At 48.8% G+C, this 15,157-nt stretch overlaps 1 protein-coding gene and 1 long non-coding RNA gene across 2 annotated transcripts; one reads left to right on the top strand and one right to left on the bottom strand.

Annotated features, from left to right (window-relative positions):
• Window positions 1-1,376: 1,376 nt before the first annotated feature.
• Window positions 1,377-15,139, bottom strand: LOC139791174 (uncharacterized). Its single transcript, XR_011723816.1, has 2 exons — window positions 14,986-15,139; window positions 1,377-1,571 (listed from the first exon to the last, which is right to left on the bottom strand). It is a non-coding gene; the product is annotated as an uncharacterized lncRNA (long non-coding RNA).
• Window positions 10,423-14,355, top strand: LOC139799672 (protein SPT2 homolog). The gene is made up of 6 exons (XM_071751887.1): window positions 10,423-10,718; window positions 10,893-10,953; window positions 11,064-11,136; window positions 11,303-12,086; window positions 12,226-12,335; window positions 14,085-14,355. Exons 1-6 carry the CDS (start codon window positions 10,614-10,616, stop codon window positions 14,353-14,355), a joined length of 1,404 nt encoding a protein of 467 aa, XP_071607988.1. The 5' UTR covers window positions 10,423-10,613.
• Window positions 15,140-15,157: the final 18 nt, after the last annotated feature.

The raw sequence follows: 15,157 nt of genomic DNA on the forward strand, positions 1-15,157 counted from the left end.
TTCTGTAAAGGTGTCTGAGTTCCACCTCAAGCTCTAAGTCAGCTGGCATCCCTTTATTTGATCACTTTGCTCTTGATCTCAGGCATAATTTTCCCTCTCAAAAACTTGGTCTGGAAATTATGATCCATCTAACTTTTATTCAGAAGTAATTCTTATCTCACATCAAACCTATGAGGATTATCAACAAATCGTAGCATGGTTTTGGTTGGAAGGAACATTTAGAGCTCATTTAGTCCCACCCCCCTGCCATGGGCAGGAGCACCTTTCAGTAGATGCAGCTGCTCAAATGCCCATTCAGCCTCACCTTTAATACTTCCAGTGATGAATGCCTTGAACATCTTATGCAAGTTTTCATTAAAATTGTCTATTGTGGTGGGAGAGAGTTTTGCATGCTACCTGTTGATACTGAGAAGCACTTAATTTCTGAGAAAGGGAATGGAGATATTACAAGTGGCTCTGAAACTCTGATTCAGCTCCAGTCTTGTAACAGTGGCTGGGAGGCCTAATTCTTCATGGCTGGATATGTTCCTTGTGTCCCTGCACATACATAGATGGTGTTGGTATGGAATTTGTTGTGCACTTTTCCCAGAGTAATCCCTTCATGTACTCTGCAAATTCAGGCAGCCATACGCTTCATTGCCTCAAGCTCTTCTTTGCAACTCCAAAACCTGTATTTTTTCATTTTAGAAGGCGTCAAGATTGCAAAGACATCACAAAACTCCAAGAACCAGAAAGAGCAGATGATTGTACATTTAAGCCTCTAACACTCTAATTTAGCCTGGAGAGAGAAGCTGAAATATCCAGCCAGCTGAAATAGCCAAAACCAGGTTATTACAAAGATTTATCATTAGCTCCCATAAATCTTATCTATTGTTGGCATAAACCTTTTGCCCCTAAAGTGAGAAACTGCAGAACAACATGCTTAGTGAGATGGCTTCCATTTTCTGTATTTACTGGAGTCAGTAAAACTATCAAAATAAGCATATTATAACCTTAAACTGGACTGGGAAATCAGCATACCATTGCAGCAAGGAACTTCTCCTCCTTTAGTAGAACAAAGACCAAGTCAATACTATTTGCTTATCCACCCACATTTACACTCACTGCAGCAAAGCAAGCTGGAGGTCACCAATGCTGAAAGCCCTTGCTCACAGGTTGTGTGCTCTTGGTGAGGAACAAAAGACTTTTTATTCATGCACTGTAACCAAGTAAAAGACAAATTTCCTTTTGGGAAAAATGACCAGAACTTGAATGATTTCAGCAGAGATTTGGTTTCAAATGAATTTCAATCAGCATAAAGCACTTTGGAGATTGCTACTAAATGAGTTTAATAGTTTTGCAGTAAATCCACTCCTAATTTATAGCCATAATAATGGGAACCAAATTTACCTTTAATTTTTGTGTTCACATCATAAAGTCAGCAGATCAATAATTCCTTTTTCTACTGATTAAGACTGACTCCTGGGGACTGCAGGTCAAGCGTGGGCTCTCTTATTTTGGTAGTTTAGACATTTCATGTTTAATTAATATTTGTGTAAGATGACAGAGCTCTTCTGTGTAAATTGCTATACCTGGAACAAGGAAGAAAAAATGACCTCGTTCAACTCTGTTATGCAATGGCACATATGACTTGCTGCAGTCATTTCTGAAGGTCTATGGCATTTTGCAGTTGGCTGTAGCACATTTAACCATTATGGCATTGCTGAGAAGACAAATGTCCTGACAGGCAAATGTAGTTAACAGCACGATGGGTTGCACAGCAGATGGATGAAATGAGCATCTAGAAATAAGCAGTTGCTAGTGACATGTGTCTTTTGACACAGCCTCTCCAGTCAAGGGTGACTGTGTATTCTCTGCAGGTTGAGGGAGCTCTAAACAGAGATGTCTCCGAGTCCCCACTTGTCTTGAAGAAAGCCATGTATCTTTCGGAAGTTTATCTGCTAAATTTTTTAAGATCCTGGTCGAATTTACATTAAAAGAAATATATTTGCTCTTTTTCCAGACTCATAAATACTTGACCACTTCGTGAAAAGCTCTTAGTCCTGGTATAATCTATTCAAGCAAGAAGATCTGTGTAAACAATGGTCTGCAAGCTGTTCCCATGGTACAGAGCACCGTGGTTAAGTGGGTGCTCTTTGTGCCTATTTGGAAATGCATTGATGTCTATGCTGTCTCAAAACACTAGAAGTGCACTGTGTAATACAAGGATAAGTATTTTGAACTCCACTGGTACTTCCAAGCAACTTCAGAAGCCATGAAAAACTGTCTCCCTGGGAGCTGTCACCCTTTTCCATAATAACTTATAAATAAGACCACAGCAACTTTTACGGACTTGTTTATGACCTTGTGACAGCTTCCCCAGCATCCTTCACGTTCTTTGCTAGACAGGTGCACTGGGTCAGGATGTGATGGAGTTAATTTTCTTCCTAACAGCCCATATGGAGCTATTCTTTGGATCTGTGGCTGAAACCACATTGATACCACACCAATGTTTTGATTGTTGCTGAACAGAGCTTGCACAGCAGCAAGGTTTCTCTCTTTCCTACACTGCCCATCTCACCCAGCAAGCTGGCTGGGGGTGGACAAGGGGCTGGGAGAGGACCCAGCCAGGACAGCTGACCCCAACTGGCCAAAGGGATATCCTAAATTATACCATGCCATGTTCAGCAATAAAAGCTCAAGGAGGAGGAAGGGCAGACCTTCAGGGTTATGGCACTTGTCCTCCAAAGCAAGTGTTTCAAATGCTGATGTCTGCCTTGCAGGGAGTGGCTAAACATCTGCCTGCCATTAGGAAGGAGTGAAAAAAAAATTTTTTTTCTTCACTTTGCTTGTTCACACAGCTTTTGCTCTCCCTATTAAAAAGTCACTACCTCAAAACACAAGTCTCCTCACCTTTCTTTTTCTGCTCATCCCATGAGAGAGGGGCATGAGTGAACCACTGGGCAGGTGTCTGGCTGCTAGCCAGGGTCAACCCAAACCAGTCCTTTTTCATGCATAGCATGGGGCTTACAACAAAGTTTTTTTCAGTGTGCTATAAGCAGTCACAGTCGTTGACTGGCAGGGTCCTGTACTGGTTACAGAGCTCACCTGCTCTACTGTTTTAGAGTCCAGAGCTTGTCAGTGGCTGCTTTTGCTGTTTGCTGTAGTGCTTATCACTTCACTCCACTGTACCTGGACACATTTTGATAACAGCAATGGTCACATGCCAGGCCTGGCAGATGTCCCCATCACTGATGGTGATCCTGTGCTGTGTGAGCTACCATGCAGAGAGAATGTTGCATTACACTTTCCTCTGCTCCTCTGGGATGGGCATGTACAGCTCTGTTGTATGGGTTACCAAGTTTCTTGTACATCCTTTTATATGCTGTTTGGTCATATTATCTTGTTTCACTGGCTTGTTGTTGGGGGTGTGGAACCTGGCTTGGTCCTGCTGTAAGCAAACAGCCTGCTGGTGAGGTGACAGAAGAATGTTCCCCAAGGTGGTCAACCAGTGGTGGCAGGATGTGTGGGAGGTTTTGGGCAGGTGCCTAGGGCAGGTATCATTTCCAGTAACCTGGCATTTTATACCTGAACAGGCATATAATTCTGATGAACTGGCACACCACACACTAGGTCTTTACCTAATCCACTGAGACCCAGTGACACAAATTTTGAGAAGCTTGGCCTGTGACTACTGAATGTCTGTCCAGCAGCATCAGAGCACAAAGGACGAGGAAGGGACAAAGTTACCAAGGAGAGGGAGAACACTTGGGCCCTAAACTACAAAGTTTTAAAGAAGCTGCAAAATCTGTGGAAAAATTACAGGCACAAGTCCATCGAGCAGCTTCCTGCCTGGTTGCTCCAGTATTGGGATAATGGGGTCCAATGTCAGTGCTTAGATGGCAGGCAAGCCAGGCAGCTGGGATCCCTAATTAGGGACACTGGGACTGACAAAATGATTGGACTGGGAGCTGGAACCCACAGCCTTTGGACATGGTTCCTGTTGACTGTGAAAGGCAATCATACCCCAACAATCTTGTATGCTACCCAGGCAAGTGGACCACCACTGAGGAAGGTCTCCAACACTTACAGAAATCAGCAATAGTAGAGGCAGTCTAGAGCATGTTAGAAACAATCATGTTGCCAAGGACCTAGTTGCCATCCAATGCACCCAGTCCATGTGGCAGAAGGTGGTACATAACTCATCAGTGTCATATGCCAACACCCGGGTGCTGATGCACTGGCCAGACTGTGACGATACAAGAGCTGACTATGGAGTGACTGTTTCAAGGGTTCCAGAAATCTCAACAGAACCTTCCCCACCTCCCTGTCACCATGGGCCTACGTCTTGGCTGTCAGGGGTGCCCCACAGAGTCATCCTCCCCTTGACAGAGGGCAAGAGGGTACAAGGGGTACACCATGCCACCCTGTGTTTCCTTCTGCATGACCAGGAGAAGGATATGAAAAAGTGGAACAATTCATCCATCTCTACTGGACTGCAGGGGAGACTGACACTAAGAGGCACCCAGATGGTTGACACTCCAGCTACCACTAAGATAGTGGAAGACAGAAATACACCAGATGCAGAAGAAGGGCTTGAGAGCTTCTCCTGGCCTTGATGAAGACACTTATGGTCTGAAAATACAGGACTCAGTGAATAGTCCAACCAAGAAGAGATGGTCCCTGTCTCTGTCCAAAGGAAAGGGACAACCAGATTTACTGGCCAGTGTGGATTTGGTGGCCTGGTACATGGGATCCACAGGACTGGGAGGCTTTGGTGGGCACTTGGTGCATAGTGTACCCTAATGCCATCAAAGCACAAGGGAGCAGAACCCATCTGTATCTCTGGACTGGGAGTGTACGGGTGACCTATTCATAGCTTGGTGAGCCCGTGAAACATCAGGACACCTAGAGATGCAACATACAGATGGGTTTGTTATCAAGGGGTGGACCTGGCCACTGAAGCTATCACCAAGTGGTAGATGGTAACACTATGGAGAGCAGAGTGAAGACAATTCAGGAAGATAGGTAAGAGGATCATCAAGTAAACCAGCTCCCAATTTTTCTTTAACTCATCTCCATACGAGAATTTTATTGTCTTTGCCCAAATGCAGAAACTACAGATTGACCTTTGGAATCTGACACAGAATTTGGGCTTCTCAGTACTAAGCAATAGTTTCTACTGATACAAGTCAGCATGGCTCTACTGACTACAGCAACCTCATTGCCTTAGGTAGGACTTAATTGAATACATCTGTGATCATGCATTTCATTTCACTATCCTATTTCTTACTTCCCCACTGGGGTCTCAAACAGTGTTATTCAAGACATGGACAAGGACAAAAGTCAACAGTCATTATTACCAACCACAGCTTCAAAGTCTGCTGTCTACTGCACATACTCCATCTAAATTAAATTTGGTAAGATTTATCTGAGTCTGATATAACTAAATTAATCATGCAGAGCATTAACCTTTCCTACCACAGGCTTCTGTCCCCAGCCCTGCATGTTTATTTCAAAAGTAATCAAATTTGCTGCAAATGGATGGAAAGCAGACTTTCATAGGTACTGCAAAAGGAAGGAAGCATTCCAAAAAGCATAGCTCAGTGAATTCCTTTATAAGAGGAATATAGAATCTATTTTAGTGATGGTGGTGATGATTCTGCACTGAACTTATTCACGCAGTCCCTGATCTTTGTCTCAATGTATTTCTGAAGTTACAGTCCTAAGATCCAATCAGTTCAAAATGCAGTGGAATGCACCAGCCCTTTCCTCCTCATTTTCCATAAAGTGTTTAAGCAACTCTGGAGATCTGCCAGGTAACATCCTGCCAGCAAGGTACCTCTGGCAAATGAGAGTGAAATTGTGTCAGATGTTTGCTAGCAAAATGCTGTAGCACGATAGCCCACTGAGAAACCAGCAGTGGAGCAGCCTTTGGAACACAAAAAGAGGCAGAGTGTGACACTTTGACCTGAGCATTAATGGGCAAAGAGACTCACACCGTGGGGGTCTCATGTTCCTAAATATATCTACAATCCCAAACAGTGCTGAAATTATATTAGAGGACTATGCTATGACTGATAGCAAGTCTCTTCTAGGCACCAGCTGTCTCCTGTCCCATGCCAGGCTTTTGGATCACACTCACCTTTGCCTCCCAAGCTGTTGCTTGCACTTAGGTTCTGGCTCAGCAGGGTGGTGAGGGAGCCAGTTCTGCTTTCTGTGGCACAACCCTTGGTAATACCCCCCTCTTACCCCATGAGCTGTAGAAGAGGGCAGACAGGGGGAGTGGGTACGGAGCTGTACATTGTGCTGGGATGGGTCTTGTGCTGCACTCAAGACTTTTGGGCAATTTGTGCAATGGCAATTTTCACACATTGAGTCCCAGTCAGAGTTTTTTTGCATGTGAAAGCCCACATTGGGCCTCTTTCCCCCAAGGCTCAGTGGTGTTGTAACAACATTTGATGGTGGTTTGAGATTCACTTTTTGAAGTTTAGGTCTAAGATGGAGTCCTAAAGAACTCAAGGATACAGGCCTCATCTAGTATTGACATCCAAGTTCTCTGTCTCATAGAATCACAGACTGATTTGGGCTGGAAGGGACCGTAAAGATTATGTAGTTCCAAGACCCCTGTATGGGCAGGGACACTTCCCACTAGACCAGGGTGCTCAAAGTCCCATCCAACATGGCCTTGAATGGGATGGGGCAGCCACAACTTCCCAGAGCAACCTGTGCCAGTGTCTCACTCACCTCCACAGTGAATAATGTCTTCCTAATGTCTAATCTAAATTTTCCCCCTTCTAGTTTAGAGCCATTACCCTTTGCTCTATCACTATGTGCCCTTAAATATTCTCCTTGAATACTCCCTCCTATGCCAGTTCACTTAGCAGCAGGACTGCTATAAAACTACCCAAATAACCAGAAACAGCTCCAGAGAAACAGGGTGGGCACTGTTCTGGGAACTATCTCTTAGCAGAGAACATGATGCTTCCAGACAGAAACAGAAGCTGTGAGACCAATATCTGACCACTAGAAGCTAACAAGTGCCTGACAGAAACAGAATGGACTAACAAGGGATAGATTCTGTCTGAGCATCCATGGAAATAAAATCTACATGAGGCTCCCAACCATTATTCCCATGGCTTTGACAAGGAGGTACAGTTTATGGCCTGTAAACAATCTTGGACACTTTCACCATTTCAAACTCCTCATTCCTTCATACTTTGGCCCATTTTTTGAGATTAAATAGAGTACTGCTTTGCTATAGCTATTTGTACTCTGTTTTACACTGACCACAGGCACCAGAACAGGTTTGCAAGAGCTCAGTCCAGGAACCTGTCCAGGAACTAATACTGTCAATACAGAGTTTACTATAGCCCAGGGGTGGGAGACTCAGATATATTCATAGACAAGAGAGCACTGGCAAAGGGCATTCAGTAGTAATCTCCTCTGAAAATCCAGTGGCAATTTATGTCCTAAATGCAGTTCAGAGGATATCTAATTTTGGTTTATGTAAATGGACAAAAGGGCCTTGCTAATGATTCCATGGGAGAATCAACCATAGCTGAGAAAGATCTTCAAGAAAGAAGTGAGAAAAAGTGCTCATTGTTTGCTAAGGTTAGATGATCCTTTCCAGCCTCATGTACCAACAACTAGATAGCACCAACAGAGAGCTCCAGTGATACATGCCAGAGATTTAAAAATATATGCAAAAGCATATACATGAAAAAGAAGATGGAAGGTTGAAAAATTAGCCTCATTGGTTTCCCTCTTTCCAATCACCTCACTGGTTTCAACATTTTTCCAGCAGAGATCTGCATCTGCTTGCCTTCCTGATTTTCATCTGTTTGAGAGGAGTGTCTTCAACCCTCCAGTGTCTTTGTGGAGTATGGCAACACAAAGCAACCCCTCCTGCAGGCCCCATGCACACGGATAACAGATAACATAGAAACGTGTTACTTGTGTGCATGCAAAAGCTGTAGCATACAGGGCTGACAGCAGAGGAATAGCTGCTCTCCACCCTATTTGTACAAGTAAGAATAAATAAAACATAGAAGAACTGTGAGTTGATCCAAACACATTATCAGAGCCTGTCTGGCTGTAGGCTGCTGCCCTCCTATGGCAAGCTGGGACAGAGCCACACTTTCCTCCAGAGCATCTTCCTCTATTACTGAGGTGAACCTAGTTCAGGTGCTGGTACCAGCTGCCAGAAATTACAGCTTCCAAACACCCAGCTTTCCAGCTCGCTGTCTATCTGAAGTTGAAAATCTGCACCCTGGGGCACTCAGCCTTTCTATCCTGAGAGGGAAACCTTTGTGGTTGGAAAGGACTGTGTGCTACTCAAGGAGCAATTGCCACCCCAAGCCCGTGTGACATTTTAAGTGCCAAACAATGGCAGCAGATTCGGGGCTCTTCTCCCTTAGTGCCAGGTTTTTGTTGCTATCGTTGAAGATTTTTTTTCTCATGTCTGTATCTTGGCAACACAGGAGTTGTTGACTTGGAAACTTGGTGCTTCAAATGAGGGGAGGTTTTTTAAGCGTTCCTCCTGAATCCTGCATCTGTTACCATGGCACCTTTTTACTAATGGATCTCTCATACCATGGCTCTCAAACTTCACTTTTTCTGTTACAACTTTTTGTAAAAAGCACCACTAGCAACCTTCTCTTCTGAACTGCACTTTTATTTAAAGATGTAGTTTCAGCGTCTCTGAACTTCTTTCTGCAGTAAAACAGGTGTCTGAGAGAGTCTGCTGTATTTTACTGTAACTAGTGCAAACTGGAAAGGAATAATTCAATCTTACAAAAATACTATGAGGCTGTGAAATCTGCACTTTTGCTCTTAAAGGGAGTAAAATGAAATCCATTTGAAAGCTTCAGAGTCCAAGGTCACGAGGATCCAAACTCAAGAGTTTCATTTTTCAGAACAGGACCAAGGGCTGGTTTTCCATTTAAAGTCAGAGTTTCTGCACACATGAAGAGCCAAGCATGAAGAGGCTCACTTGTGGCACTTGTCTAATGCAACAATAAATTCAGGGCAAAGAAAAATCGGAAATTGGGCTAATTCAGGAGCAGCTGACATCATCCAAATACAGCTCAGAGAAATAGACTACACACTCCTCTAAATCAAAAATCTAAATATAAAATAATGAAAAGACCATATGTAAAAGAAATTCAGGGCTCTTAACTTAACCCAAAGTTTGTCTTGGAATTGTGAATGTGTAGTGAGTGCTCAGACCTTCATTCATATACCCTAATATACCCTGCATTATTGGTCAACACTTTTTCAGAATCCAGGTCCCATCCAGCCAGCAATCCATCTATCCACCTGGTCCCTGGGGGTACACCATTCTCAGTGCTCAAACCAAGTGGACAGAGGCTGTCACCAGGCACTGCTGGCACCCACAAAACACAGTGGGCTGCCTGATGCACCAGTGGCTGAGCTGGCAGCTCGCCAGCTGGGTAGACTGGAGAAATGGGTCAGCCAGAGCTTTCTGAAATTCATCAAGAGCCAAATTCCTGCTCCTGGGGAGAAGCAAGTTCAGCTGGAAAGCTGAATGGGCAGAGAAGGTCCTGGTAGGCAGCAAGTGTGCCACAAGCAAAGGTGGCCAGGCCTGCATCGGGTGGAGCAAAGCCAGCAGGTCAAGGGAGGGGGAGAGCGCTGGGGCTTTTCTGCTTGAAGAGGAGATGACTCAGGAGGATCTCATCCACATCCATCAATAACTACAGGGAGGCTGCCAAGAGGACAGAGCCACGCTCTTCCCAGGGGTGCCCAGTGACAGGACCAGAGGCTGTGGACAACGGTGCCCATCAGGTGGTGGGAAGCGTGGCACGGCCGGCTGTGAGGGGACAAGCAACAGGTTTTGAGAGTGCTGGAGGGTAAGAGCCAGAGGCACTAGGGAAGCAGAGATAGGAGCTCACAGTACAGACATGGTTCTTGGGCTCATTGGGATGGTGAACAGATACAGGAGGCAGGAACTGCTGTAGTGGGGACAGTGCAAGCAGGTCATTAGGATCACCCCTGTCTCTGAGCAGGAAACCAGCCTGCTTGGGCAGGAGGACTCAGCTGCTGGCTGGGCTCAAGCAGCCAGAGCCTGGGCTCAGTGCTGAGGAGACATGGGATGAGTCTAGGCAGGACTGGAGCCCATCACAGTGGGGAATCTCTATAGTTTCAAAAGCTCTGGTCAGGGCTGCAATTAGCTGGAGGGTCAGATATGGAGGACTTTCTCCTTCTCCTTCTCCTTTCTCTCTCATCTCTAAAGCACTAAAAGGATCCCCATGCTGCAGCCTGGGGGCTTCCCCCCAATGTCACCACGGATTTCCATGAACACCAAACCCCTCCTCAGCCCCTTGCTCAAGCTGCCCCTTGATGTCACAAAGAGCATGTATAGCCCCACCACGTCACAAAGGTTGGTGTGCCTTCCTGACAGACTATAAAAGGGGGCTTGGACAACAACAGTAGCAGGTGGCAAGCAGTGGGCACGACAGTTTAGTGCTGTCTCTGTAGCCTGTAAGCTCAGCCTCCACTACACGAACAGTGTTGGGGTTCCCACCAGTGGGGAGCCAGAAGTGAACTGCAGATCTACATTGTGGACCTGAGCTGGTCACTGGGAGTACTGTGACTGCACTGGGCCTGGTGCCATGGGGATCTTCAAGACCTCCAGCCCAGATTACGGGCTCTCACCATCAATGTTTGTGAAGCAGCTCAGCAGGATTTCTGACATTGTGCATGTCAAGCAGCTCAGGGTAGGTGACACTGAACTGCACCACACTGCACCGCAATGCACTGTCCCGTGGCATGGACTTGGGTGGTTGAGCTGGGGTAGGGTGGGCTGGAGTGGAGTGGCACGGGTGGGATAGTTGCAGTGGGACAGGGACAGGAGGTGCTCCCATCTCACCGAGCAACTTGTCATTCTGCAGAAATCATGGAAGAAGTCAAAGAGTAAGAAGATGAGAAAAGCCAAACCAGAGCAGCAGAGCGGTGAGTGACCCCACACTGAGCACCTCACAACTGCACAGCACCCCACGGCAGCCCTGACCCAGGGATGATGTGGGCTCTGCCAGCTAATCAATCTGTCTCCTCATCGCCAGATTCCGCCCCCTTGACAGCTTCCACCCAGGAAGAGGCAGGAGAGGAGGAACCTCTGCTGAAACTGGAGACTTGGTGAGTGCTGGGGGAGGGCCCAGATGCTGACCCAGACCATCACACCATGGCCTGAGCCAGCCCATGCTGGGCAGCCCTGCCCAGCAGACAAGAAGGGGGTGCTGCCTGGGAGTCCCAAAGGAGGGGGCAAGGTCCAGTGAGGTCACTTCTCTCTCCTCCTCTGCAGGGCCAGAAAAAAGATGTCTAACAGGGAGCTGCAGGCCCCGAAGACCCCCAAGGAGCTCATTCTCTCCCTGCCCCGCATTGAGAGTGTTAGCTTGGGTGACAGCCCAAGCTACCGCTCAGGGGAGTCAAATTGGGAGCCATGGGCACCCAAGGGCACCAAGGGGCTCCCTGCCACCCTGCCCCGCATTAAGAGAATTCCCTCCTCTGACAGCCTCAACTCCCAGTCAGAGGACTCACACTGGGAAACTGGGACCACAAAGACCTCAGAGGAGCTCCCTCTCTCCATGCCCCACATTGAGAGGTTTAACTCCTGTGACACCCTGGGCTCCGAGGCAGGGGAATCAAACAGCAAGCATCAAGCCGCACCGTACTTCAAGGACTATTTCGAATCCCTGCCCTCCCAGCACCCCCCGCAGACTAACACATTCTCCATGGCATCCAAGGAGGGCCCAATGGATGTGACAGCATCCCGTGGAAGTCCCGCAGCTACAGAAGCAATAACCACAGGGAAGGTCATCCCAACCCTCTCAGATAACATCCCAGCTACGCAGGCCTCCACGAAGCAGCTCTGCAAGGAGCTGATGCCTGGGCTGGCCAAAGGACAAGGGGCAGATGGGGCCTGTAATGGGACCTTCCCTGGGCAGCCCTCCCTCCCCTGCAACCCCACAGACTCAGGCAGCGGAAGCCTCAGGGGAGTGAAGAGAAGCAGCTCCACCAAGCCAGGCAGCAGCACAGCCACAGGGCTGGACAGGAGCACCCCGCTGGAGACCAGGAGCCAGAGACAGGTGCCCACAGCCAGGGCATGTGGCCATGGAGCCACAAACCTCTGCAGGGCAGGACAGTGCCTGCAAGAGGGCTCTGCCCACCTGTGGGGCTGCCTGAAGTCCTGCTGCAAACATTACTGCTGCTTCTGCCTGTCCCCAGATTGGAAGCAGTGATCCCATAGGAGATCGCTGGACAACCATTCGCCCAGCTTTAAGGCAGCAGATGAATTCCAGGGCTGGGATCCCCACCAGGACATCCCCTGGACTCATGTGATTAAAAATTTTAAAATTGAAGTAAAAAATCAAATATTTGCTTTGTCACTGGTGCCTTGGATCACCCGTCCGTCCGTCCATCCATCCATCCATCCATCCATCCATCCATCCATCCATCCATCCAGTACCTGGTACACCATTCTCAGTGCCCAAACCCAGAGGGTACAGGCTGTCACCAGGCACTGCTGGCACCCACAAAAATCCGTGGAGTACCTGGTGCACCAGTGCATTTGCTGCCAGCTGGGCAGCTGGGTAGACTGGACAAAAGGGCCAGCAAGAGCCTTCTGAATTGCAGCAAAGAGCTAAAGTCCGGCCTCTGGGGAGGAACAAGTTCAGCTGGAAAGCTGATTGGGCAGAGAAGGTCCTGGTGAGCAGCAAGTGTGCCACAAGCAAAGGTGGCCAAGGGTGTCCAGGCCTGCATGAAGAGGAGCAAAGGCAGCGCTTGGAGGGAGGGGGTCCTCACCAGGAGAAGGCTGCGGCTGTTCAGCCTGAGGAGGGGATCCCCACTGTGGGCCTGTGCTGGTCACTGCACCAGAGCTGGTGCCACTCAGCACTCCAAGACCCCCAGCCTGGCTGACCTGCTCCCACTGCTTGTGATGCAGCTCAGCTTCATCTCTGCCAGTCTGTGTGTCAGGCAGCTCAGGGTAGAGTTGGAAATTTAAAAAATAGGGAACAGATTTACTAGAACCAGGGAAAGACAACACCACATGGGATAAAGAACAAAAATACGAATATCTACTATTATATACACATCCCGGTCTTGATGCTGGCAGGGATAGGTGCCTGAGGGTCTTTGGGGCAGGGCTGACTCAGGAGAGGGCCCCTCGGCTCTTCCCAGCACCCGATGGATGTGGATTCTCTAAAGCACAGGGGGAGCTAGGGGTAAAGGAGGGCAGCGAAACAGCAGTGAAGCAAGGAGGAAGCAAAAGAGATAGGGCTGCCGGGCTCCCTGATCGTAATCTCGAGCATGGGCAGGGAATGGGAGGGAATAGACCCCTCTGTGTTCCACTCCTCTCACAAAGTCTGAAAGCCCCCCTTATTCAGTTCCTCTTGCTCAAACTGTGACGGCTCAGGGTAGGTGACGCTGCACCTGACCACACTGCACCTGACCACACTGCAATGCGCTGTCCTGTGGCAGGGACTTGGGTGCGCTGGGGCAGGGTGGGCTGGAGTGGAGTGGCATGCGTGGGGGAGCGGCAGTGGGACAGGGCCAGGAGTTGCTCCCATCTCACCGAGCAACTTGACATTTCGCAGAAATCATGGAAGAAGTCAAAGAGACGGAAGAGCAAGAGAACAGCCCCATCCAGAGCAGCAGAGAAGTGAATGACCTTGCACAGAACGCCACACAACTGGCCAGCAACCCACGGCAGCCTTGACCCGGGCATGATGTAGGATCTGATATCTGCTCGCTGTCTCCTCCCTTGCCAGCTTCTCCCTTGGCAGACAGAGGAGAGGAGGAACACGCAATGACTCTGGAGACATGAGCGTTGTGGGAAGGCCCAGATGCTGACGCAGACCCTCAGACCATGCTCGGAGCCAGCCCATGCTGCGCAGCCCTGCTCAGCAGACAATAAGGGGGTGATGCCTGAGAGTCCCAAAGGAGGGGACAGGGTACAGTGAGGTCACTTCTCTTTCCTCCTTTGCAGAGCCAGCCAAGAGATGTCAAATTAGGAGCTGTAAGCCCCAAAGACCCCAAAGGAGCTTTCTCTCTCGCTACCCCACATTGAGAGGTTTCGCTTGTGACAGCCTGAGCTCCCAGTCAGGGGAATCAAACAGCGAGCATCAAGCCACGCCATACTTCAAGGACTATTTCAAATCCCTGCCCTCCCAGCACGCCCTGCAGACTAACAGCTTCTGCATGGAGTCCAGTGAATCTGCTGGCACGGAAGAAGCAGGAGCAGGTCCCCAGGCAGAGGGGGAACGGGGCAGAGTGCACCATGGATGTGACGGCGTCCCATGGAATTCCCCAGCTGCAGAAGCAACAATCACAGGGAAGCTCGTCCAGAAGCTCTCATGACGTCCCAACTACACAGGCATCAACCAAGCAGCTCTGCAAGGAGCTGATGCCTGGGCTGGCCAAGGGACAAGGGGCAGATGGGGCCTGTAATGGGACCTTCCCTGGGCAGCCCTCCCTCCCCTGCAACCCCACAGACTCAGGCAGCGGAAGCCTCAGGGGAGTGAAGAGAAGCAGCTCCACCAAGCCAGGCAGCAGCACAGCCACAGGGCTGGACAGGAGCACCCCGCTGGAGACCAGGAGCCAGAGACAGGTGCCCACAGCCAGGGCATGTGGCCATGGAGCCACAAACCTCTGCAGGGCAGGACAGTGCCTGCAAGAGGGCTCTGCCCACCTGTGGGGCTGCCTGAAGTCCTGCTGCAAACATTACTGCTGCTTCTGCCTGTCCCCAGATTGGAAGCAGTGATCCCATAGGAGATCGCTGGACAACCATTCGCCCAGCTTTAAGGCAGCAGATGAATTCCAGGGCTGGGATCCCCACCAGGACATCCCCTGGACTCATGTGATTAAAAATTTTAAAATTGAAGTAAAAAATCAAATATTTGCTTTGTCACTGGTGCCTTGGATCACCCGTCCATCCATCCATCCATCCATCCATCCATCCATCCATCCATCCATCCATCCATCCAGTACCTGGGGGTACACCATTCTCAGTGCCCAAACCCAGAGGGTACAGGCTGTCACCAGGCACTGCTGGCACCCACAAAAATCCGTGGAGTACCTGGTGCACCAGTGCATTTGCTGCCAGCTGGGCAGCTGGGTAGACTGGACAAAAGGGCCAGCAAGAGCCTTCTGAATTGCAGCA

This window comes from Heliangelus exortis, chromosome 1 (assembly GCF_036169615.1).
Source record: "Heliangelus exortis chromosome 1, bHelExo1.hap1, whole genome shotgun sequence".
Taxonomy (NCBI): domain Eukaryota; kingdom Metazoa; phylum Chordata; class Aves; order Apodiformes; family Trochilidae; genus Heliangelus; species Heliangelus exortis.